This window comes from Portunus trituberculatus, chromosome 27, assembly GCF_017591435.1.
Source record: "Portunus trituberculatus isolate SZX2019 chromosome 27, ASM1759143v1, whole genome shotgun sequence".
NCBI classification, from domain to species: Eukaryota; Metazoa; Arthropoda; class Malacostraca; order Decapoda; family Portunidae; genus Portunus; species Portunus trituberculatus.
In genome coordinates, this window is record NC_059281.1 from 18,000,172 (window position 1) to 18,026,063 (window position 25,892).

General features: G+C 42.1%; 4 protein-coding genes across 7 annotated transcripts in view; 1 reads left to right on the plus strand and 3 right to left on the minus strand.

The window, feature by feature from the left end:
* Positions 1-10,100, minus strand: part of LOC123509814 (dipeptidase 1-like) — a 120,556-nt gene extending 110,456 nt beyond the window's left edge. Inside the window, 2 exon segments of the mRNA XM_045264368.1 lie at positions 359-1,205; positions 10,026-10,100. Of these exon segments, the coding sequence (XP_045120303.1) occupies positions 359-442 (84 nt within the window). The 5' untranslated portion in view covers positions 443-1,205; positions 10,026-10,100.
* A 1,054-nt stretch (positions 10,101-11,154) lies between these two features.
* LOC123509759 (UDP-glycosyltransferase UGT5-like) lies at positions 11,155-16,227 on the minus strand. Its single transcript, XM_045264278.1, has 11 exons — positions 15,505-16,227; positions 14,827-15,099; positions 14,092-14,285; positions 13,760-13,855; positions 13,593-13,686; positions 13,400-13,491; positions 13,137-13,270; positions 12,801-13,020; positions 12,488-12,631; positions 12,107-12,279; positions 11,155-11,637 (listed from the first exon to the last, which is right to left on the minus strand). The coding sequence occupies exons 1-10, from the start codon at positions 15,661-15,663 to the stop codon at positions 12,135-12,137; spliced, it is 1,551 nt and encodes a 516-aa protein (XP_045120213.1). The 5' UTR covers positions 15,664-16,227; the 3' UTR covers positions 11,155-11,637; positions 12,107-12,134.
* Positions 16,228-17,695: 1,468 nt separating this feature from the next.
* Positions 17,696-21,614, plus strand: LOC123509810 (UDP-glycosyltransferase UGT5-like). 2 transcript variants are annotated; one of them, XM_045264364.1, is made up of 9 exons: positions 17,696-17,952; positions 18,128-18,321; positions 19,038-19,133; positions 19,292-19,385; positions 19,477-19,568; positions 19,978-20,111; positions 20,279-20,498; positions 20,666-20,809; positions 20,983-21,614. In XM_045264364.1, the coding sequence occupies exons 1-9, from the start codon at positions 17,824-17,826 to the stop codon at positions 21,125-21,127; spliced, it is 1,248 nt and encodes a 415-aa protein (XP_045120299.1). In that variant the 5' UTR covers positions 17,696-17,823; the 3' UTR covers positions 21,128-21,614. The 2 variants fall into 2 exon arrangements, with proteins under 2 accessions (XP_045120299.1, XP_045120300.1); XM_045264365.1 differs by lacking the exon at positions 18,128-18,321 and having other exon boundaries at positions 17,835-17,952.
* A 703-nt stretch (positions 21,615-22,317) lies between these two features.
* The window catches only part of LOC123509542 (UDP-glucosyltransferase 2-like), a 34,234-nt gene continuing 30,659 nt past the window's right edge, over positions 22,318-25,892 (minus strand). For all 3 annotated transcript variants that reach the window (XM_045263912.1, XM_045263911.1, XM_045263913.1), the window contains exons 6-10: positions 25,793-25,884; positions 23,346-23,479; positions 22,993-23,212; positions 22,717-22,860; positions 22,318-22,514 (exon numbers count right to left, since the gene is read on the minus strand). In XM_045263912.1, coding sequence (XP_045119847.1) covers positions 22,370-22,514; positions 22,717-22,860; positions 22,993-23,212; positions 23,346-23,479; positions 25,793-25,884 — 735 coding nt within the window. In that variant the 3' untranslated portion in view covers positions 22,318-22,369. The remainder of the gene's footprint in view (positions 22,515-22,716; positions 22,861-22,992; positions 23,213-23,345; positions 23,480-25,792; positions 25,885-25,892) is intronic.

Sequence of the window (25,892 nt, forward strand, 5' to 3'; positions counted from 1 at the left end):
CAACCTATATCATTCATTTTCCAGATTAAGTTTTAGGCCTAACCAGTCACGTTACCTTTGAGAAGCTTCTTCCGTAACTGTTTCCTTCCCTCCCCAGCGATGTAGTCCATACAACTTACGAAAATGATGACAGATGAGCATTTTAAATGAAGGGAGTGCCACCCTAGGATTATTGGCTTCTGGAACTTTTGGTCTTATTGTGAATACTGCCAGATCTCCCTTACATTCGTTTTGTATATCAAGAGTCAAATGTTGATAAAGTTAAATGCTTTCATGTTGAGAAAGAATGTTCCTAAGAGTAGCAAGATGAGAGGGATGTCATGGAGGAGAATTAACGAATGGGAATGTAAGTACCTACCGCACAAACGGACGACGCTCTGCCGGCCGCGGGGGGCTGTGGGGGACAGGGAATTAAGCCCAGGTGGGAGGTCTGGCTTGGCATGATTCCTGGCCGTCCCCAGGGGCACGGGGTGCGTATAGAGGGCGGTCCCCCTAGGTAGCAGGGATCGGAACAGGCACAGGGAGGCTGCGCCTGGAGACGACAGGTAGCACAATCCACTTCTGGATCCACCCATTCCTCCCGGTGGTAGCGGTGTGGTGGGTATGGCGGCAGAGGGGGACGGGGCGAGTCTGGTCCTCCAGTGAAGAGTCTGACATGCACCCTGCACAGCGGGAGTCGCTGCTCATGTCACAACGGACGGACGGCCGAGGCCCAGGTGGACAGCAGTGGTGTTGTGAAGGGGCGCGATAGTTTCTTGGTAAGGTTTGGCTCACCACGTCCACGCCCACCACGGCCCGTCCACTTCTCACGCCCCCCCGCCCACTCCTCACCTCGCCTCTCCCAGACAGCAATTCCATCCTGCCTCCGCCGGCCCGCCGAGGGGCAGCACGCCGCAACACTTACGTCTGTTCAAGCGTCCTGCTGTGCGGCGCCACGCCCTTCCCGTGTTCTAGCGGCGCGCCGCCCCACACATCACCACGCCAAGCTTCACCAAAGGTCACCACTGACGGGGTGTCACCCGCTCACGTATAGGTTGCACCGGCCTTTATCGTCATGGTAACCGCGAGTTACCGCGTCGCCGCGTGTTTTGCTGAAAGAATGACACTTCCTGAATGTCCCCTCAGATATTCGCGCGGGAGCGTTCTGAAGTAGCGACTCTTCTCTTCACATGGTCCACTGAGGCACGGGAGAAGGCACTACCTGACTAACACCATAATGATAAGAACAAGGAAAGAAATCGAATAAAATTGCAAGGCAAAATGAACCTTGTAAAGCATCACAGCATCACCACTTTGCTCCCGTCCCACACAGAGCAGGGAGCTCCGCCAGACCCTTAGTCCCCGTGCGCCAGATCATCGGGATAAATTAATCAACAAAAACAAGCTTAGAGGAGTCTGAGTCTTCACCGACAGTAATTTGCATAAAGCCTGAAAATGACACTGCCGACAAGCCTCGGAAATAGCGGATTGATATATCTTTTTATTGAGTTAGAAAAGAATTCACCAAAAGAATGTCACTGTGGTGTAGATAGGGATTAAATGTATTCATGTGAAATTGAAATCCATATATTTTATAGAATTATTAAAGGTGAGGGAAATTCAATTAGATTATTTTTCATAAATAAAGGCAGTTCATCCCTATACAGGGATGAACAAGATAGTAAAATTGCTCGTCCAGTGAGCGAGATATACGAGTATGCACAAGGGAGGACAACAGCTGTACGAAGGCGTGATGTAAGAGAAAGAAAGGATTAGGAAGAGAGAGATTTAAGGCTGAGCAAGAAAGAGGAGGCGAAGATGAGAAAGAATTACTTGTCTCCACTGCTTACATTTTGCCTCAAGGAAACTGCACACTGTTACAGGATTCCTACCATTCTTGGAATCAGCTTTCAGAAGACAGCAAACGTATTGTTGCAAAAATCAAACAATCCGAATACACAACACACACACACACACACACACACACACACACACACACACACACACACACACACACACACACACTAAAAACTACTAATGATTATAATATCGCTAATGATAGTCATTATAATGACAATAAAAAATAATTAATGTATTGTTAGTGGTAGTAGTAATAGTAGTAGTAGTAGTAGTAGTAGTAGTAGTAGTACTAGTAGTAGTAGCGTAATGATGGTAGCAGCAGCAGCAGCAGCAACGCTCATAACAGCTGTAATAGCAAACTTTATGACAATATTCTTCCTCTCATCAAACCAATTATTATCAGTGTCACAATGGCGATAAGTAGGAATAACACGAATACTGCAGATTTTGATTTTTCATGGATATAACTAACTTTCTCTCCTTTTCCTTTATCTCCTCAGCACCGGAGACTAACTTCATCGCGGAGGTGGTAAAGGTAAGTACTGTTATTATGTTATTTCTTAGCCAATCTCCCGGTGAGGCAGCATGAGGCGGCCGCAAGACCATTAGTTAAATCAGATGCTGGTCTCTCTTGACTAGTAAACATTTGCTGGCGTGCCTTGATTTGAGAGCGCTGGGTGGGTGCAAGCCGGGATGATTTCCTACTACGCTCGTGATGTTTGTTTCCTCTCACGTTCGTACTGTTTCGGACCTCTACATAATTACTGGTGATAATTATTTTTTTTCTATTGTGTATGTGTGGGTGTGTGTGAGCTCGCTTTTTATGGAGCCTCCCCCTGCACACACACACACACACACACACACACACACACACACACACACACACACACACACACACACACACACACACACACACACACACTCTATTAAGTTTCTCTCTCTCTCTCTCTCTCTCTCTCTCTCACACACACACACACACACACACACACACACACACACACACACACACACACACACACACTCCCCTCCAGAAATATGGTGGCACCTCATGATTCATTATAATAGCATCCAGATATTGTCCCACATAACTCACAGCCCCTCTTCTCCTAGCACGTTTTTCCCTCTTTCCTCTCTTCTTAGTTTTTTTTTTTTTTTCTCTCACTCTCCTTCCCCAGTCTTACCTCTTTTCCCTTCACAGCTTCCTTCACTGCATGTACTACACTATTGTATCCATTTTTTTTTTCCTGTTTACTCGGAACATTATTATTGTCCATTTGATGATAATTCCTCATTTCCTCTTTTAATTAACTTATTTTTTGGTATTTCGTTTGGGTTCTGGTTCCTTTTTTTTTTTTCTTATCGTATCATTCCTTCTTATTTTCACGTTACACATTTCAGTTCTTCATTTTTTATAGTTTTTTTTTTTAGTTTTCATTTTTACTTTTTTTTGGTGAAACTAACTTGATCTTTGCGCATTTACCTATGAATGACGTGAATAATATCATAAAATTTGTTATCCTGCACTCAAACGATAGAGAAACTGATCAACGCAAAACGATTCGAATGGCAGTGCAGTTTTACTCTTCGCAAATTAAGCAGGATTTTGAAATAAGCCAAGAGGTTTGATGCGGCCGGTGTCATTCCTCGTGAGGCAGCTAAGCGGTGTGTTGGCCAAAGTGAACCATCAGTCTCAGTTTGCCGGTTATGAAACGAACCTGAGAAGGAAGAAGCAAACTTTTACGGACCAAGAAAGTTAACGCAATGAAAGAAGTTACTTAAATTGATAAAGTTGTGTGTCTACCTATCTCTGTGTCTGCTTGTTTCGTTCACTGCCTTTATGAACAAAAATTTCAAAACTCTAAGAACTATCATGGAAATTATACTGCAAATGTACTGTACAATTTCAAACATATATAAACCTATTGAATGTATAGACAAAGATGACAAGATGGGGAAAAAACGGTCGACAGCGATGCTACAGGGGAAGGAATGAAAGTCAGGAGAGATGTGTTGGATGTCACGTGCTGAGAAATCCGGGAAATAAAAATGAAGGGAAACAAAATAACAACATAAATTTAATTCACTCTGACAGCCGTAGCGAACACACACATACCAGAGCCGCTACACCAGAGAGAGAGAGAGAGAGAGAGAGAGAGAGAGAGAGAGAGAGAGAGAGAGAGAGAGAGAGAGATTCCCATTTCTCCTTCTTATTTAAAACATGAACAAAGATCTCTCAACTTTGCATCTTCCTTCCTTTTTTTTTTTTTACAGTTTTATGTTTCCTTTCTCTAGCTTGCCTCCCCTTCCTCTACCCTCCTTCCTTCCTTCCTTCCTTCCTTCCTTCCTTCCTTCCTTCCATCCTACCTTCCTCTTCCCCATACTCAACTTAATTCTTTGCTTCCTCTTTTCTTATTCCCAGTGTTCTTTTTTCATGACTCAGTTGATACAGTATCCTCATATTCTTCTTCTTGCACTCGTTTCTTTTCTCATTTTCCTATTCCTCCGCCTACTTTTCTTTTCTCTGGCAAAATTCATGACCGGAGGCACAAACTCCTACTTTTTCTCTTCCTCCCGTGCCCTTTCCTCCCCCTCCTTCTCCTCCTCCTGTGCTCCCTTCAGTTAGACATGCTTCTGTTGTCTATATTAAGTAGTGAATCAGTGTGAGCATTTTTGCATCTCCAGGGAAGCTTAAAGAATACGAGAAAATTACACCCCACAGCGATCATATTCTGAATGTCTAGACTAGTTTACAAATGTGTGTGTGTGTGTGTGTGTGTGTGTGTGTGTGTGTGTGTGTGTGTGTGTGTGTGTGTGTGTAAACGAATGAATATAAGTCTACGCTTTCAGCTAGAACACTTTGATTAAATTCTAGCATGGTTTCGAGGGAAAACAACAACAAAAAAACAAAAACACGGAAGCCACCACAACAAACATCTTTTCCTCTTCCTCCTCCTCCTCTTACTGAGAGAGAGAGAGAGAGAGAGAGAGAGAGAGAGAGAGAGAGAGCAGAAGTAAGCAAAGAAAAAGGAAAGAAATGGATTGCCAACAGCATTATGTGGAACAGAGAGTTATTTACAAAATGTTAGCAGAAGTGAACTAAAAACTGCTAAAACAAACTTGGTGATTGAATTTACAACTTTCGTAATTTCAAAGGCACTATTAGAGATGAGCTTTACGTGAGATTCTAGATACATATTTTTTTCTGCTTTTCCTCCTTTTTTCGCTGCAAAACTCGATAACATATTTGCCTCACGAATATGCTTTTGGATTATTGTTTTGGTGTTCGAAATGCAAAAATATGTTCACTTTTTTTTCATACCGGTTAAACTTTTACTCTCTCTCTCTCTCTCTCTCTCTCTCTCTCTCTCTCTCTCTCTCTCTCTCTCTCTCTCTCTCTCTCCTTTTCTCACGCACACGCACGCAATAACAGGTTTGGTTTCTTCTATGAAATACGTAAAGTGTTTTAAAAGTAAAGATGCAGAATATTATAGCGTTTGTTTGCGTTAGTGTAGAGAGAGGAAGGATGGACGGTGACGGCATGTGAAATAAGATCCATGAGAAACAAAAAGGAAGATGTGAGGAAAAATACAAGCACGAGAGGAGGCAGAGAATAGTTTGAAAGGTGGATGATGGAAAGAGAAGGCAAGACAGAGTGTTAGGACATGAATGAATGTTATAAAGACGATATTACAGTAATTGGATTGAGCAACTGTTGAAGGTATAGAGTCACCAGAGAGTACAAATAAGACAAGGACAGGGAGGATATAAATAAAAAAAAAAAAAAATAAGCTGTTTTAAAGTAGATATTTTCGGGTTGCTTATGAAAAGAGACACAGATGAGAGGAAAACTGTGGTGGTGAGAGTAGAAAGCTTGATGAACTAAGGGGCATGAGAGATTTGGATTCATTCAACACAACAGCATCTTAAAGAGGGAACACAGAAAACTGAGCACATGTATATCCAGGAGTATTTTAGAGTTCACACACACACACACACACACACACACACACACACACACACACACACACACAGTAAAAGAGAAAGTAATAGTAATAATAATAGTAGCAGTAGTAGTAGCAGTAGTAGTAGTAGTAGTAGTAGTAGTAGTAGTGTAGAGAGTGCAGTTAAATAGTTCATAATACGGAAATACATCGCTTCCTATTTCAATGGTTTAGTTTATCTGGCATTTGTTTTATTTCATTTTTAATTAATTTCCCCAACGACCGACAGCTTTGAAGTGAAATAGAAATGGACATCAATATATATATATATTTTTTTTTTTTACACCATTATTTCCGTCGATTTTCATTTCCTGTTTGGATTTTAAGGATATGAAGCACACACACACACACACACACACACACACACACACACACACACACACACACACACACACACACACACACACACACACCGGAGATGAGACCAACATGAGGAGTGAGTGAAAGTAGCAGTAGTGGTGGCGTGGATGGTGGTGGCCGCAGTGATGGTGATAACATACTGGTTGGTGACAGGAGAATAACAGGCTGTATTTGAGAAGCTATGTGACGAATGGATACAGTGATTTTTCATTTGTATTTATCAAGAAACGAACCTTGGACAAATGCCTTTATACTTACTTTCCTTCTCTAATACTCAACCGAACTCAGTTTATTGTACAACCCATTGTCTTTATTAATGGTGATGATGGTGGTGGTGGTGGTGGTGATGGTCACACGTTTCAAGTTGGAGTATATTGTGTCATTAGGTGATGGTGGCGCCACTGATGGAGAGAAGAGGTGAAGTGTGGGAGAGGCAGTGGAGTTAACCCCTTCAGTACCATGACGCGTTTCCATATTCATTCTGCTTACTATTGGCGATTTTATACAGCTTCAAAACTTATGTGCGGATTGAAAATAGTGAAGATTCTAGCCATTAATCCCCTGACTTCCATAGACCCTTCCTAATGTAAATAAAATGTAAATAGAAATCATAAACAAAGCTAGTAGTAAAAATATGCGTCCCAGTACTGAAGGTGTTAATGGTGAGCAGAGTGGACCCGATGATGATACTGGTGACAGAGATGCCGATGGTGACGGTGGTGGTGGTGGTGTTGATGGTGATGTGTTTGCAGATCATTAACAAGGTTCACCCAGACATGCACATCCCGCAGACCACATGCTCCACGTACCACTCGCATCACGTAATTTCTCTGCACTGCCGGCGTAAAACTCACATCAGTCTGACCGCCAACCTTCCATTTATCTTGCCACTTCATTAACAACTCCCACCTGTCCGCTATCCGACCTCCCTGTACTCCCCAACACACACACACACACACACACACACACACACACACACACACACACACACACACACACACACACACACACACACATACACACACACCGCACCAGCATCACCACACTGGAATACGAAACCATTTGCTCTTTTAACTTAATTATAGGTAAATCAGCACAACATTCAGCGCACCACCACAAGCCGAAGCGAATCTCGCCTTAGAAAACTGTCTGGTGCCGATGCTTCTGCTAAACCTGCCTTGCTTGTCTGGGTGTCCTTGACTCGCTCCTCGGTGCCTTGTAAAACGCCTCCGTTCATTGATGGATAGAGAGATAGATTAATAGAACTCTCTCTCTCTCTCTCTCTCTCTCTCTCTCTCTCTCTCTCTCTCTCTCTCTCTCTCTCTCTCTCTCTCTCTCTCTCTCTCTCTCTCTCTCTCTCTCTTCCCCCCCCCCGTAACTTTCCACAACGTAACAGCCTCATAGGGGCAGAATTACCTTTGCTGTTTCAACTTTTCCCTCGTCCTGAAACTTACAGCATCTCGTGCTGAGAAAGAGAGAGAGAGAGAGAGAGAGAGAGAGAGAGAGAGAGAGAGAGAGAGAGAGAGAGAGAGAGAGAGAGAGAGAGAGAGAGAGAGAGAGAGAGAGAGAGAGAGAGAAAGAAGGAAACACACACACACACACACACACACACATTTACATGCACTCCCAGAAATAGGTCATAACCAATATTTCCTTCCCAGCGTGGTTGTGAAGGTCATGGAGATCGGTGCTCCTCCGTTATGGACCTTCCTTCTCTACCTTCCTGTGTCTGGTGCACATTTACTATCGCCGTGACGCTTCATGTTTACGAGTGTCACCGAAAAACTCCTAACACACCATTTTTGTATCATTACCTTTGTTTCCTTTTCAATTTTTCAATCTTTCATGTGTCTGGGAATGGCAATAATGGTTTTGTTTTGTTTCGTTTTATTTTTGCCATATTTTTTTTTCTTTTGCATCTTCCTGCATTATGATCGTCCTACTGGATTAATTGCCATCCTTCACACAGTCACAAAACATAACATACCAAAATTCTCATACATTTTTTCTTTTCTTCTTCTCTTACTTCAGAAACAAAGCCCTGCCAGACTAAATTTTCTTTCCTTTCATTCCTTATGGGAAATTTGGAATTACACGCATTCTGTTGTGTGATATCCCCTTTCAACGTTCAGGAATACCTCCTTTCTCTTCATCTCTATTACTGCATTTTCTAGTAAATTCATCTTTGTTGTCATCTCTCTGAAATATGCAATTTAATATGATCCCCTCTCTCTATTTCTTCGTTTAAGGTTGTATCATACGATCTTTCTCGTCATCTTCATTTCCTCATTGTTATGCATTATTTCTTCCTCGTTCATATACATATTTTTTGTCTCTTCATTCCACTTACTTTGTAAAATGAAAATGAGAGCAAGGGAAGGAGAAGGAGGAAAGGGAGAAGAACAAAAACAAAAGGAAAGAAAACTAAAAAGAAAGATAGAAGAAAGATAAGTGGGAAACAAAACACAGCACGTCATCAACCATGAAGGAATGTCAATGATTATCTGAAAATCAATGGAGTTGGATGGGCTACACGGTGAAGGCCATTGTTGAGTAGATTTCCACACCACGAAGGAAACACACGGTCATTAGCACTGACGCGCTCTGTTATGTACCTTTTGAGTTGCTGCAGCCAAAGAGGACCACAACAGCAGGTGTGTGTGTGTGTGTGTGTGTGTGTGTGTGTGTGTGTGTGTGTGTGTGTGTTTCCCTCTGCATGTAAAAGATAAGCAAGAACATGCTCATTTAATTTGGAGAAAGACAGAGAGAGAGAGAGAGAGAGAGAGAGAGAGAGAGATAGAGATGGTATAAGAGATGATGTGTTAATATTCTCAACTTATCTCAACATGACCTATGTAATCTATGTTGCAGTGGCTTAGAAATGGGATGTGTATAGGTAATTGCAGTAGATTTGAGCGTCTGGGTAGTGTAGTGGCGGTGGTGGTGGCGGTGGTGGTGGCGGAAAAAAATACTATAGTAGCGATTTTCTATTTAAACGTTATGATTAGTTGCTCGTTTTTAAAATCTAGGGCTAATTTGCTCTAGGATTAGCGTAAAAATTAAAATAAGAAACATGAAAATTATGTTATTGTCATTTTTTGCTGCTGTTTCTGCTCCTGCTATTATTTTATTAGTTTTGGTGGTAGAGCAGGTGGTGGATGAAATGGTAGTGGTAACAGTATTACTCCTACTACTACTACTACTACTACTACTACTGCTGCTGCTGTTACTGTTATAACTGCTACTTGTAATATTATCGAAACCTGTTATTCTATTTGATTTCGAAAATGAGGTGATAGATAGTTTTTCTGGTTCCCCTCTCTCTCTCTCTCTCTCTCTCTCTCTCTCTCTCTCTCTCTCTCTCTCTCTCTCTCTCTCTTTCGTGTCAGTAAAAAAAGAAACCGAAACGTTGAACTTACCGACGGAACAGTTGCTTATGAGGGTGGGATAAATATATGACCCAGTACTCCTTCATGCACACACACACACACACACACACACACACACACACACACACACACACACACACACACACACACAGCGCTATGTAGTTAACACGACGGAGAAGAGACCATGTTGTTGTTTTTTTACGGACAAGCATAATAAGGTTTCAATGAATGCATTAGAAATTAATATTAGGTCATTCATAACCACAATGCAGCCACTTTAATGCGTATGTAATGCACTGAAAACTTTTCCTCAAACATATCCTTTTTCATGCGAATAATTTCTTAACGTGTCATAGTATCAACGAAAGTGCAAGAAAGTACACGACGGTGAGATTCGAAGAGCCATGGACCCGCACGCACAAACACACACACATACGTAAGCATAACCGCACGCACGACACACGCCAGTGGTAGGCCTCCGTGAGAGGGTGCGTCCGTTCTTTCCGGCGCTCTGTTACACACTGACACGTGGAGCAGAGCGGTGCCTCGGCCAGTTATCAGGTCGCAGTGCACAGCCTCCACATCCTTCGCTTCCCCGCCCTCGCTCCCATACATCTATCATTGCACCTGTGTGTGTGTGTGTGTGTGTGTGTGTGTGTGTGTGTGTGTGTGTGTGTGTGTGTGTGCCTTGTACCACCTTTTTTTTCCAACAGAGTTTATTATTCTCTCTCTCTCTCTCTCTCTCTCTCTCTCTCTCTCTCTCTCTCTCTCTCTCTCTCTCTCTCTCTCTCTCTCTCTGTGTGTGTGTGTGTGTGTGTGTGTGTGTGTGTGTGTGTGTGTGTGCGCCATCGTTCAATCATTCTCGGTATACTGGGAAAGAAGTTATATAGGTAAGTTATTCAATAATTCCTAAATTGACTGGTGCCTTGACGCTTGCTGTGTTTTCAACTGGAGCTCCAACTTTTTTTTTCTTATTGGCCAGAGTTTACATCCCGACTGTAGTAATTCATGGCTAAAGATTTGTAGTGACATCAGATGAATCTTTTTATTATTTTGTGAACGACCCAAAGTGACGTTAAGCCAGAACAAATTAAAACCCCTTCTATATACTGTCTTCTTGTTGGCCATCCTTTTAAAGTTCCGTTAGTCTTGGTCTATACTGAAGTGTTATCAGCTTAGGAATCTTGTTTATCAGCCTTTCGCTTTCACTTGCTCTTTATATGATGTCCCTTGAGATTGCTCACAGACTAAGGTTTCATCAGTGACTCAATTAGTGATGATTGCTGCACATCCTCGTTGTCATTACTCACTTGCTTAAAATGAAGAGAGAAAGTTATAATTAGCTTTTTTATCGTCATTGTTATCATATCTTTACTTATTTATTTGTGTTGTTGTTTGTTTGTTTGTTGTTGTTGTTGTTGTTGTTGTTGTTGTTAAGAAATCCTCATCTCTTCTAGCACGTCAGATTGAGAATAAACATGTTACCCCAAAACTTCTTTCGTCATGACAAAGAAAAAGGTGGCGTGGTAACGGATACTACAGTGGAATAGAACAAAACTTCCTTGTGGTTCGCTATGCTTATTTATTTATCAAATAAGACGATGCACGTCAGAAGGGAGACAGCTGTTGCTATGGTGTCTCTGTAGTTCATCGTTTGCTTCCATGAGTACGTGACACTAAAGTGATTTATGACAACATAGTATCATGTTTAGTTATTTGCTATTGTGTTATTTCAATATACCAGAAGAGCAGATGCAGTGAAATGCATTCTGATTGACACTTAAGTACATACTTTCTACTCAGCATTTCTCCAATGATGTCAAGTTATAGAAATATAAATCAGATCAAATTTTTCTTTTCTTGTTCCGTTATCTTGGGAAAAAAATCTTTCTTAAATGAGTGAAGATAATTCTTCTTCATCTTCCTTGATCGGCAACATTAACGGACGAGAAATTGTTATATCTTGTGGAAAAGCAACGACGTAGAGGCTGGAACAACCACCGCTGTCATCACTACCAGTGCACACGTTCATTTTGCTCAGCTGGTACCTGGAAACAGAAACAAGAAAAGTACAAGATTCCGAAAAGTACATGCATCTTACAGTGCTGAAAACTTAACCATAACCAATAATAGAAATATCAGTAGAGACGATGGTAAGGCATTACCTCTTACTCTGAGACACTCTAGGACCTAGAATGTCTCAGTGTTTAGAACCTAGAGTCTAGGCTGTAAATGAAGCTATCAGGTTTTTTTCAGGGAGATTTCGCGGTTCTATTGGGAATATGCAACTGACTAAAGATGCACCTTCTCTTTGTGATAGCGTTTTCCTTAGAAATGTACTGTTCCTCCCAGCGTACACAAGTTTCCTGCCGCTTCGTGAGCATAATGCAATGTCAAATCAAAAGTAGAACTTATTATTTTGTAGAACTGTTTATTAAGAAATTATTGTCTTTTAAATGATATAACAAAGTAAGAAACTTCCTTTTTTCTCTTCTCTTAAGTAATAACTTTCCCAACCTGAGTGATTGCAACTTGAAATACGATCTCAGTCTTTCTTCGTTTTACTTGAACCACAGCAGTAACGGGCCGAGAAAAGAAGAATCCGATAGGAGAGCCAGGAACCCAGAACCAGACTTGTCAATGTCACTACCACCAGTAACGCCCACACGTCCACGTTGTACAGCTGATACCTAGGCACAGGAAAAGATGGAAAAAAAATAAAAACTAATTTTCAATAGTACTGCTTTCCCTGCCTGCCAGAGATATCCTCTTAGTACACTAGCTTCATGGCAGACCAGGAAGTCGAGTTATATCATTATAGAAGCAAGACGAAATGAAAGGACTGATTTGGTGCCATAAATGAGCCTTAGAGGAATAAAAGGGCAAGGATGCACCCACCAAGGAATGTCGACGACGGGAGAGCGGAGGTGGTGTGCCCCTTGGTGCCGCAACACATATTCAATCCAGTACGTCGCCCAGTCCCCTGGTGACATTGGCTGGTCGCGGATAATAGTGGAGCGCCGTTCAACTTTCTCTTTCACACTGCAACACCAAGACGTGAAATGCCCTTAATTCCAAGAATCTTGCAACCTCATTTGTACCTGGTTTAGTGTTACTAATTGTAGTTCATCTCAGGAACGTTCTTTCACGGGAGAAGCATATATACAACCGGAGAGTCTTTAGTATCCATCTATATCCCTCACCCACCCACCTTGCATCGTCCAAGAGCTGCAAGATGTGGCCTTGTAATTTGTCATAGGTAAGGTCCTCCCAGTACAAGAAGTCTCCCCAACCTTCATGCTTCACTGTCCTCATATTGTGGTGCTGATCGATAGAGACTGGCATGCCCAGAATTGGCACCCCATGGTAGGTGGCCTCCTGAGTGCTGAACAGACCCCCATGAGTTATGAAGAGGCGAAGCTGGGGATGACCTGCCGAAGAAGAAAGAAGGAAAGCGAGCCATTCCACTGAGTTGTATCTGTCTTCTTTTAGTGACATTAAACAGACTATTTATAAACACAAATCCAGGGAAGAATTGGAGACTGACCGAGGATATCCTGCTGAGGGAGCCATTTGGACAGTCGCACGTTAGGAGGCAGGTTCTCTATAGTGTCGTCATCCCACTTCCACAACACTCTCTGCTCCAGGGAGCCAAACACTTCCACCAACACCTTCAGGTATCTGTTTTCAATATATATATATATATATATATATATATATATATATATATATATATATATATATATATATATATATATATATATATATAGTTTCCTTCTCGCGAATATTTATCTATTTTACATTACTCACTTCTCAGGCATTTCGGAGGATGGGACGAGACTTCCCAGACTGAAGTATATAAAGCCTGGTTTCCCAGAACTTGCGACCCACTGCTGCAGGTCCTGGCGAAAAGAGAAAAAGTAAAGGTATAGAGCTAGTGACCAAGACATGTGTGGTACCTCAATATGTGGTTGCGGAGGAGAGAAAGTAGAGGAATTCCTACCTGCGGGAGGGGCTTGGCGGGTCTGCAGTGAATTCCCCCGGCATGAACCACAGTCGGTGTGTAGGGCAAACTTGGGTTTTCCATTGTCCTCACTCTGATAAAAATAAGACAGGGTCATGCCCAGTTTTGTTAACTGTCGTTCCGCACACTGCCCGCCACACACTTACATGTTGGTGATGAAGAGGCTGGTTTTGCGTCGTAGGTCGTGAAAGCTTGGCATGTCATCTGGACACAGCTGACGCTCACGACACTGCCTCTCTTCACTGCGATAATTAGAGAAAAGAACAGAGATAGTTTGATGGATTGATTTATTGATTGACTGAATTCATTACTGAACAGAGTGTCGAAAATACATTACCTAATACCTCTTTGTAATTAAGATTTAGATATAAGGAGAAAGGAAAAACGGCATTAGAATTCAATACTAGTTGAAAAGAATTTATATGAAATTAACTCAATGTATAAATCATAATTAAGAACAATGTCTATTACTAGAGACCTTGGAAGTATCACGTATTCGTTGGACATGGCCCCAACCAGATTGTAGAGACTGTTGATCATGCGTCCCGTGAAGGTGAGCGGGATCTCCAGGTCAAGTAAATAGTTCGCGCTGAGAGATGGAAAGTCCGGAGTTCCCGCCAACTTAACAAACGCTGGGGTGATTTTATTTGGGTTGACAAAGATGAAGGGAACCTGGCGAGATGCAAAACTACTCAAATCCACATGTCAAAATAATGTTTATATAAATATATGAATAAATGAATAGATAAATAAATTAATAAATAAATAAGTAAATAATATATATATATATATATATATATATATATATAGAGAGAGAGAGAGAGAGAGAGAGAGAGAGAGAGAGAGAGAGAGAGAGAGAGAGATATGATAAAATCTCAACTCAAGGGGAGTGGGTCGGATATTGGAGAGATTGATGCTGAGTTCATGTTATCAAGGTATTTGGTCCACACTCCGCATTTCATCTTGGGCTTGGTAACATTGAACTCTGAAGTCATTTGACACTCGGAACAATCGAGCCCCAAATCATTTGGAGTTCACGTGCGGGGGCGCACGCACGCACACACGCACGCACGCACGCACGCAAGCAAGCAAGCAAGCAAGCACACACACACACACACACACACACACACACACACACACACACACACACACACACACACACACACACACACACACATCTCATTTTGTGTATAATCTTGTTTACTAAACCAACCTTGAGTTTATGAGCAAACGATAGGAAACATTCGGTGAGTCCAGCATGCAGGATGATCAAGTCGAACTTCTCATCATTGAGGCGCTGCACTCCCTCGTAGCTCAAGGCCTTCACGCAAACCTCCAGCATGTCGTCGAAGATTGCAGCGAACGCGGTGTTCACATTATCAGTGAAAAGGTTTCTTAACTTTTTCAATATCTGAACATCGGGCACAAACACCACTCGAATGTTTGGTCTTTCTTTGGTTGATTCGAAGCCTGACAAGTAGGTCACCTGCACAAAAATATAGTAAATTATAAGTTTGAACACAAAACATGGAGATGATTTAGATTCCGTCTTCTTTGCTATATGTGTTCTTCATCTCTTCTCTTGCATGGATACAAGTAAATAAGAGAAAGAAATGTTTTACTAATCTCAGTGGTTTTATTTGTTTGAAATTGGTTTCTGTCTGTTCTTTAAACATCATGATATATATGAATGATAACGCACCAGATAAAGCAGGGAACTTTTATTTTCTCAAACATCTTGACAGCACGTTTCTTCAGTTAATATATAGACAAGGAAAGGTGTGACATCTTTTTGCCTCATCCACAAATCCACCCAAATGTCCTACCAATACAGCTTTATGATTGAATACAATATTTTCTTACGAAAATCATGAAGATTGCTGGAGCTTACCGTGTGGTTCCGCTGAGTGAGATGCTCCGCGAGAGGCATGAAGAAGTTCTCGTGGCTTCTGGCACCAATGGGCACAGCCATTAGGATTCGTGCAGCATTAATTTCGTGTACTTTCACCAGCATCATCATCACTGTCACCACTACCACCACTGTCGCCATTTTACCAAAAAGTCTTATGTTACTGGTGCGTCTGGTTCTTCTCCCCGCACAAATAGATCTTGAAGGCTCCCCGAGGTGCAGCTGCTTCTAGTCACTGACAGACTTGGAGTGGAAAGCTGGCCAATGGAAGATAGTGATAGCGTGTATTATCACGATGGCACAGAGATATATATTTATTTTTCAAGCTCTGGAGATGACCTTTATTGAATTATTAAAACTAGCTTCAGAGATCTTATACGGAAATATTTATGTTATTTATGGGAGATTTAATGGCGACTCCAGTGCCCTCTCTTTTCCAAAGCAAACATAGCATCTCCACAAAGCTTGCAGTGAAATGCTATAAAAGTCTTCTCAAATACTTCGTAATAGATACATAGTAGCCATACTTTCAGCATCGCAAAGTTTTATTTTCAAAACAATATTGTCAAAGTTTCAGTATATTAGACAAAAATTTTTTGCTGTTTCATCCCTTTCTGTGATTGGTGAACATTACAGCTATTGTGGAGCTGAATTAGACGAGCATATCCATACTAGCTACTGAGAGGAGTAAAATAGTATCTTCACCACTGGAGGCGCAAGATGAACTATATCACTGGGTATAGAGATAAGTGTCATGGTGCCAGATAACTTATCATGCTCCATAAAAGTTGTCGTACACATCACCTCAATGTTTGCTTTGCGAGAATCTTGAACATTATGAAGTAATATTCAGTCATTAGAGATCAAGGAAATGAACTAATGGCTTAGCTTCGCTTCCTCTGCTGTGACGTAGAAAGCAAAACCCAAGATGCTTGCGACAAAGCTGCAAGATGCATGATGCCACTTTTTTTTCCAAAAGCATTTTTTTTTTTTTTCAAATTCTATTTTTCTCAGTATATGTTGCAAAAGATATATGAGAATGAGTAGTAGTGATTCCATATGTGCAGTGCAATCTTAGTTTATGTTAGGAATCTTCAGTAAAGATTCGACAAAATAATGTTTGAACACGCACGATAGTATGACAACTTGATACTTCATACCGTTTGCTACAGTCTTACTTCTATTTCCTTTAGGAGATAGTAAATCTCACTGCCTAATTCATTTGTAGCCACTGTACCTTGTTTACATGAGTGAACTCAAGTGCACTTACAAAAAATGTAATTAAATGTTAATAAAGGTATTTAGAAGAATATATACTTAACAAGGTAATAGTGTTACCGTTATACATATGGATTGGTCACCTTACCTTAACTGATAACGTATTGGAGTGTCCTGTGTATCATCAGTGATATCTGATAGCCAGCCACACTCCACTCAAGTCCAGTTTGTATCGGCTTTAGTTCCATATCTCAGTGCTTGCAAGATACCTCAGACATCAGCATAGCAAAAAACAGACTTCAGTATATGTTTCCCACCGAATAACTTATTTCAGTTGCTACTTGCCTACAAAACATCAGTGGATAAGCAAACAATCGTCGAAAGTGAATATTAAACATTTCCTGAGAACAGATCTGGTCTTTAGTAAACTCTTGCATTGCGAACAAATCTGCCAGTACTTTGATTAGCAGGGAGTAAGTGCTATTGAGCTTCTTCAAATAGCCAAGTAAGATGAGACTACGTGGAAAAGTTCTGCCATTTGTGGCTGTTGTCATGGTGGCGGTGGTGGTGCAGGAGACCAATGCAGCAAGAATTCTGATGACGGTTCCCATTGGTACTAGGAGCCACATGAATTTTTTCATGTCTCTTGCGGAGCATCTTGCTGATCGTAATCATACGGTACGTGAATTATCGAAAACTCAACGTATTGAAAAATATGACTCCTTGTTAACAGTAGTAAAGGATTTGCACCATCTTAAGTTCCACTATCCTACAAGGTATATTTTGCTCTGAATGTCCACTATTCAGTCTCTCTCTCTCTCTCTCTCTCTCTCTCTCTCTCTCTCTCTCTCTCTCTCTCTCTCTCTCTCTCTCTCTCTCTCTCTCTCTCTCTCTCTCTCTCTCTCTCTCTCTCTCTCTCTTTTTCTCTCTCTCCATAGGTGACCTGTCTCTCGGCGTATGAAATTTCGAGCAAGAAACTGAACATCAGAGTTGGTATTTATACCAGACATCCAGATATACAACAACTTACCAAATCTTTTCAATAGTGGTCCGCGCACAGCTGTAAGCTCCCTCTTGGAATTAATGAAAACGGCTTGCGTCAAGGCCTTAAGCTACGAGGAGGTGCAGAGTCTCAGAGAAGAGAAGTTCGACTTAATCCTCATGCACGTTGCTGGCAACGACTGCTTTTTGTCGTTTGTCCATGAACTAAAGGTCTGTTCCATATGTATTTCGTTTGTCACATATACTAAAGAAGATAGGCATTTATTCATATATGATTGTAAATAAGTACCGCCAGCTGGTATAGACAGCTATTAACTACTTACGCAGGTGATTAATAATTCATCTTAGATGAAGAAAATTTTGGAGTCATCCTATACTTCTGCAGGTTCCATTCATCTTTGTGAACCCGAACAAAGCTGCAGGAGTGTATGCCCCTGCCTCAGGATCTCCAGCTTTCCCTTCCTTAGCCACTAGTTTCTTCATTGACCTGGAATATCCACTCACATTCACTGGGCGGATGATTAGTACTCTCTACGACATCGTTTTGATAGCTTACTACGACTGGTACATAAATATGAGGTATGAATTGAAATAAAAAAAATATAATCTTGTAGTTATGAAAAGACGTGTGTAGTTCACCACGGTCGCCTGCTGGTCACCTAGCCAGTCTTCCCCATTACGGAGCAGGCTCAGAGCTCATAGACCGATCTTCGGGTAGGACTGAGACCACAACACACACTCCACACACAGGGAAAGCGAGGCCACAACCCCTCGAGTTACATCGCTTACCTATTTACTGCTAGATGAACAGGGGCCACACATTAAGAGGCTTGCCCATTTGCCTCGCCTCTTCCCGGGACTCGAACCCGGCCCTCTCGATTGTGAGTCGAGCGTGCTAACCACTACATTACGCGGTGTGTGTTTCACTGTTTGATCTGCTGCAGTCTCTGACGAGACAGCCAGACGTTACCCTACGGAACGAGCTCAAAGCTCATTATTTCCGATCTTCGGGTAGGCCTGAGACCAGGCACACACCACACACCGGGACAACAAGGTCACAACTCCTCAATTTACATCCCGTACCTACTCACTGCTAGGTGAACAGGGGCTACACGTGAAAGGAGACACACCCAAATATCTCCACCCGGCCGGGGAATCGAACCCCGGTCCTCTGGCTTGTGAAGCCAGCCCTCTAACCACTGAGCTACCGGGCCGTGTGTGTGTGTGTGTGTGTGTGTGTGTGTGTGTGTGTGTGTGTGTGTGTTGATTTCTTCATTCATTTATATTTCATTCAGTCAAGAATTGGAGTGTCGTGCCCGTCAGCTGTTTCCTAAAGACATGCCCAGCTTGCAGCAACTCAGACTTAACAGCAGCCTCTTCATCACCAACAGGTTGGTTTCCAAAAGAAAAAAATTCCTCTAAAACTGGCATCCTCTATGGGACTTTTTTTCACACCTTTTGTAGCACTTTGCCAGTGATCCTCTTATATGAATAGAAAAAAAAAATGTGAAAACAATAAAGAAAGCATGACACACATTCTACCCTTTAGCGTGAAGACAATGGAGAACCCAATATTGCCCTACACGCCTACAGTGGTACACGCTGGAGGTATACATTGTCGGCCTGCCAAATCTCTCCCTCAGGTAAGCTTCCTTGCTTTGTCATTTTCAACCATGTTCATCTTTAATTTAACGCATTTTTTTTTAACTCTCACATCAACCACGTTGCCACCAGGATCTGCAGCAATGGATCGCCGGCGCTGGAGACTCTGGATTTATTTTCTTCAGTCTGGGAAGTCTCGTCAAACCGTCCACCATGAAAGAACAGTAAGCGCTTCTAGTGTGTGTGTGTGTGTGTGTGTGTGTGTGTGTGTGTGTGTGTAATTCACCTCGGTCGTCTGCTGGCCACCCAGCCAGTCATTCCCATTACGGAGCGAGTTCAGAGCTCATAGACCGATCTTCGGGTAGAACTGAGACCACAACACACTCCACACATCGGGAAAGCGAGGCCACAACCCCTCGAGTTACATCCCGCACCTACTTGCTGCTAGGTGAACAGGGGCTACACATTAAGAGGCTTTCCCATTTGCCTCGCCGCTCCCGGGGCTTGTGTGTGTGTGTGTGTGTGTGTGTGTGTGTGTGTGTGTGTGTGTGTGTGTGTGTGTGTGTGTGTATTCTTACGTGTGAGCAGAACATAGGTTGTTGTACTACCCTTTTTGGTATTTGTTGCCAAAAGGTACAAAAAAGTGTTAGTGGAAGTGTTCGGGTCCCTAAACCAGCGAGTTCTGTGGAAGTGGGACGAGGACACCATAGAAGGCCTTCCACCCAACGTGCGACTGTCCAGGTGGCTCCCACAACAAGATATTCTCGGTTAGTTTACATTCGTCATAGTTTTTATTCTTGTGTCTGGTGCATCTGAAGAAAGTACTTAGTTTTACGGTTTGCTCAGGTTTTGGGCCAAGAGAAGACTTGGAATCTTTAAACAGAAATTATCAGTACAAAGGTGACCGCTTATTTCTTCTCATTCTCACGGACAGGTCATCCACAGCTTCGACTTTTCATAACACACGGAGGTCTGTTTAGCCTCCAGGAAGCCACCTATCATGGTGTGCCAGTGCTAGGTATGCCAGTCTCCATGGAACAAAATGAAAATATGCGAATGGTGGAGATGGAGGGATGGGGGCGTGTCCTTTACTGGGAGGATCTCACTAAAGATAACCTCCATAACCGCATCCTTCAGATCATGGACGATTCTATGTAAGTTTAAGTATAATGATAGTAATGGCCTCTAAATTAATTGCAACAAATTATTTGACCACAATGAATGTATGTCCCGGTGTCATTGCAAAATTACCAAGACGACTTTATAGTCAGAGAGAGTTGCAGATGAGGTGTCCGTCCTTAACACAGCCCTGATCTCACAGCGTGCAGGAGAAAGTGGAACACCGAAGCAAAATAATGCATGACCAGCCAATGTCGCCAGGCGACTGGGCTTCCTATTGGGTAGACTATGTTCTTCGACACCAAGGAGCAGTCCATCTTCGATCCCCTGCCGCCCAGATCCCGTGGTTAGTGACTCCCTTGGTGTATTTTTCAGACCCTATTGTAGTCGAAATTTCCATATTTTGACCCATTATTTGTGTTATTTATGAGATATGTTGTGTCTCTATCATCCTAATCGAAATCACACGAACCTTCCACCAGTAGTCTCATCTAGTTATCTGTAATAACGTGTTTGCAGGTACCAGCTGTACAATGTGGACGTATGGGCAGTAGTGGTGACGATGACTCTGCTGACTCTAGCCCTAATTTCTTGGGTTTTCTGTAGAGTCTTTTTAGCACTGGCTCGTTGTTGTCTTGGCTCAAGGAAGACTAAGAAGGAATAAGCAAATCTTCATAACGCCACCTTTCTTGCTACATGCATGATAAGACTAGAGAGGAACTGTTGTATTCGGAAATGCATTGCTTTACATTATTATGAATTTCAGGTATGTCCAAATCATATTTCGAAAATCTAACAGAAACCATGACTTTCGTTATCTTTCAAGCACATGTTCGAAAATTCTTGTCTGATGTATTGGTGGAGTCTGAAAAATAAATTAACTTTTTTGGTGGTAGTGCCATTTTCCAGGTTTCTGTTTTGTTAAAAACTGTAACCTGTCAGGTGAAAATCTGGGTTACTCACCTGTATGTTATGAGTATCTGTTAAATCAAGGGGAATCAGCTCCTCCGTTATCACGCAAATGCTTTCCATCTCTCTTCGAAACCTAATTTGCTGCTTTTAAAGCATGAAATTATACCTAAGTTTCACGGTTAATGCTAATGTCAGTTTGGTATGTTAAAATAATAATGATAATAATAATAATAATAATATATGGTTTATTATTTTTCCTGCCGTATATATATATATATATATATATATATATATATATATATATATATATATATATATATATATATATATATATATATCAAACATTTTAAGTGGTTACAGAGTGTTTGGGATGACAGTTACAAGTTAAAGTGTTCTTTGAAGAAATTTCAACAAATTATATGAGCTCAGACAAGGTTTGGTCCTGCAGGTGAGGAAACACTGGAGGCTAAGGGCATATCTGACCTTAAGCAACACTGTAGATAGCAATAGATGTGGGGCGAGGTACAGGCAGCAGGGAACATCAGCCACAGATGTTGGGTATCTTATACAAGAAACAAATGTAAGAAATGTACAGTAATGCAGTGTGTGTGTGTGTGTGTGTGTGTGTGTGTGTGTGTGTGTGTGTGTGTGTGTGTGTGTGTGTGTGTGTGTGTGTGTGTGTGTGTGTGTGTGTGTGTGTGTGTGTGTGTGTGTGTGTGTGTGTGTGTGTGTGTGTGTGTGTGTGTGTGTGTGTGTGTGCTTGTGTTATGTATAAGATATTTGTCTCTACATCACAAAATTATATAACTGGCTTTTATCAACATTCTCTCTCTCTCTCTCTCTCTCTCTCTCTCTCTCTCTCTCTCTCTCTCTCTCTCTCTCTCTCTCTCTCTCTCTCTCTCTCTCTCTCTCTCTCTTTGTCATATAAGACATTTTTTTTCTTGTGCTTTTTAGTTTGGCATAATTCTTTATAGGCCACCAAGCAGGCGTGGGTTCACTCCTTCTTCGTCTTCCTTGATGCGCAGCAGCAACGAAGCAGAGCTCGAAGTATCCTGAAGAACAGCCAGGACGTCAGGATTGTTGTCACCGTCGTCGTCACAACCAGCACCGCCCACACGTCCGCATTGTACAGCTGGTACCTGGATGTAAACACAACACTTCTGCTAGGGTATGAAGATTTCTGCTTCACTCTGACTAGAATCAAACAAAGCATTATACTGAAAGCAGATAATATAAATCACTTAGTGAGATTCTAACATCAGTGAACAAATCTCCCTCATGTCATGGCTGGGGAGGATATGTGGCCCTCTGAAGGAGGTTGACACACGAACTGAGACGAACCAAGGCATGTGCCCAGCTGGAGAACGAAGGTGGCTTGCTCCTTGGTGTCTGAGGACATATTCCACCCAGTACGTGGCCCAGTCTCCTGGTGACATTGGCTGGTCTCGCATCAACCTGGACCGCTGCTGTACTTCCTCCAGTATTCTGTGTGGCCCCAACACGGCAGGAATATAAGTACAGCTTCACTCCATTACTTTGCTCAAAACTTGGGAAATTTGATAGGAATTTTGTTGCTAGTTTGACAACTCCAGAAAAATATGCCGAATAATTTCGAACCTTTTGTCACTAATGAGCTGCAAGATGTGATCGCGCAAGTTGTCATGGGTGAGGTCCTCCCAATACAAGACGTGTCCCCAGCCTTCTTTCTGCACCTTTCGCATGTTGTAGTGTTGATCAAGGCCAACTGGCATGCCCAGAATTGGCACCCCGTGGTACGTTGCCTCCTGAGTACTGAATAGACCTCCGTGTGTTATGAAGAGGCGAAGCTGCGGGTGGCCTACATAGAGAAGGAGAGAAGAGGTTTGGTTACTTGATGTGAGGATCGTTATCTCATTGTGACACTCCTACATCCCGCGTCCCTCCCCTGGTGATAGCTGGCCCACCATGGAGCTAAGAGCCAAGAAACTGACCGAGAACATCCTGCTGCGGGATCCACTTGGCCAGCCGCACGTTGTGTGGAAGCCCTTCCATAGTTTCCTTGTCCCACTTCCACAGCACTCTCTGCTGTAGCGACCCAAGCACATCTGCCAACACCTTCAGGTACCTGTTGTGACAGAGGTCTCAGGTTAACGTGCTTGTTTATTCACGGTACTTTTGTACAGTTTGCATGTGTGTGTGTGTGTGTGTGTGTGTGTGTGTGTGTGTGTGTGTGTGTGTGTGTGTGTATATATATATATATATATATATATATATATATATATATATATATATATATATATATATATATATATATATATATATATATATATATATATATATATATATATATATATATATATATATATATATATATATATATATAAAAGGGGAAAGCTGGTCAAAGGCAACAAAAATATAGAATATGCACACACAGGTACCAGCCCTCCTACAGGTTCGAAAGAGTTAACCGAAATGAAGTGATAAATGTCTTGGAACGTTAAATTAAGTCAAGTCATAGGAAGTTAGAAATACAGAAGCAGGTAGGAAGTTCGAGAGTTTATTAGAGAAAGGTATGAATGATTGAGAGTACTGGTTAACTTTTGCATTTGAGAGTTGGACAGAGTAGATGTGAGGGTAAGGAGAAAGCCTTGTGCAGCGAGGCCGCAGAAGAAGAGGAGGCATGCAGTTAGCAAGATCAACAGAGCAGTTGGCATGAAAATTGCAGTAGAAGATAGCAAGAAATGCTACATTCAAGCATTAAGAAAGTCGTTGAAGATCGTCAGTCAGAGGAGGGGAGTTAATAAGACGAAAAGCTTTTGATTCCACCCTATCTTATAAAATTGTGTGAGTGGAATCACCCCATTCATGCGAAGAGTACTCCATACATGGGCGGATAAGGCTCTTGTACAGAGTTAGCAATTGGTGGGTGAGAAAAACTGGCTTAAAACTGCTTAATAAGTGAGAAAGTTATATTTGTTTGCAACATTGCTTTCGGTTTGGCATAACATGATACAATAGCTACACAGTAGTGCGCTGCCAGAGCTCAGCCTGTATACATTCTGCTGTCGACTGCTGCTGACTGGACACAAGGCGTGACTGGCTGTCCTTATGGATTGAATTTTTTTTTTTTCCATAATATGATATAACTTGTTTGTTTGCTTGTTTTTCATTCGACCACACTATAATACTGAAATTGGGCAACACATATGTAGGCCGTCACCTTTAAAGGTTTTCTTTGATGTTTACCTGTCTATTAGGAAAATGGATAAATATGTTTTTAGGCCGTCCACATTAAAAGAAGTACTGTCAAACAAACAGTGTGCTGAGCTAAACCTGAACTATATACAAATGTAAAATGATCATATCTTATCTAATCCAGTAATAGTAGATAAGTGGATGTAAGAGGTCCACAAAGCTTGAAAGGTTGAGAAACCCTGATCTGATAGAAGATTGTGTAGTGACAGATATTTAAAAATCTTGCTATTGAGGATAGATTCAAAGACTTGAGACAAGTAAGAGATTAAAGCTATAGGGCGGTCAGTAGTTTGAGAAATTAGGACGGTCACCCTTTTTAGGAACAGGCTGAATGTAGGCAAACTCCAGCAAGAAGGAAAGGTAGAAGTCGATAGGAAGTGTTGGAAGAGTTTGGCCAGGCAAGGTGCGTGCACGGAGGCACAGTTTTTGAGAACAATAGGAGAGACCCCATCATGTTCATAAGCCTTTTGAGGGTATAGACCAGCGAGGGCATGAAAAACATCATTACGACAAGAATTTTAATTCAAGGCATGAAATAGACAGAAGGAGAAGGAGAGGAAGGGACAAGCCCAGAATCATCCAAGGTGAAGTTATTGATAAAAGATAGAGCGAAAAGTTTAGCTTTAGAGAAAAATGTGTTGTCAATGGTGCCATCAGGATGAAATAGAGAATGGAAAGATTAAGAAGTAAAGATAATTTAAGATATTTTTGGCCAGATGCAAGAAGTCTCGAAGGTCATCGGAATGTGTGTGTGTGTGTGTGTGTGTGTGTGTGTGTGTGTGTGTGTGTGTGTGTGTGTGTGTGTAATTCACCACCACGGCCGCCTGCTGGTCACCCAGCCAGTCTTCCCAATTACGGAGCGAGCTCAGAGCTCATAGACCGATCTTCGGGTAGGACTGAGACCACAACACACTCCACACACCGGGAAAGCGAGGCCACAACCCTCGAGTTACATCCCGTACCTATTTACTGCTAGGTGAACAGGGGCCACACATTAAGAGGCTTGCCCATTTGCCTCGCCGCGCCGGGACTCGAACCTGGCCCTCTCGATTGTGAGTCGAGCGTGTTAACCACTACGCTACGCGGTGTGTGTGTGTGTGTGTGTGTGTGTGTGTGTGTGTGTGTGTGTGTGTGTGTGTGTGTGTGTGTGTGTGTGTGTGTGTGTGTGTGTGACTGCACTTACTTCTCTGGCATATCTGCAGATTTTATTAAAGTTCCCAAACTGAACAATATGAAACCTGGTTCCCCAGCACCAGCGATCCACTGCTGCAGGTCCTGGTGGC

Bases quoted from the DNA above. Each gene is read 5' to 3' on its own strand.
- LOC123509759 (XM_045264278.1), bottom strand. From the start codon at position 15,663: ATGGCGACAGTGGTGGTAGTGGTGACAGTGATGATGATGCTGGTGAAA. The intron at 14,286-14,826 runs GTTGGTTTAGTA...GCATCTCGCCAG, and splicing joins CGTTTGCTCATAAACTCAAG to GTTCCCTTCATCTTTGTCAA. The intron at 13,021-13,136 runs GTCAGTCTCCAA...CTTCTTCGGCAG, and splicing joins CCCTCAGCAGGATATCCTCG to GTCATCCCCAGCTTCGCCTC.
- LOC123509810 (XM_045264364.1), top strand. From the start codon at position 17,824: ATGAAAACGGCTTGCGTCAAGGCCTTAAGCTACGAGGAGGTGCAGAGT. The intron at 19,569-19,977 runs GTAAGCGCTTCT...TGTTGCCAAAAG, and splicing joins CCGTCCACCATGAAAGAACA to GTACAAAAAAGTGTTAGTGG. The intron at 20,499-20,665 runs GTAAGTTTAAGT...CTGATCTCACAG, and splicing joins CAGATCATGGACGATTCTAT to CGTGCAGGAGAAAGTGGAAC.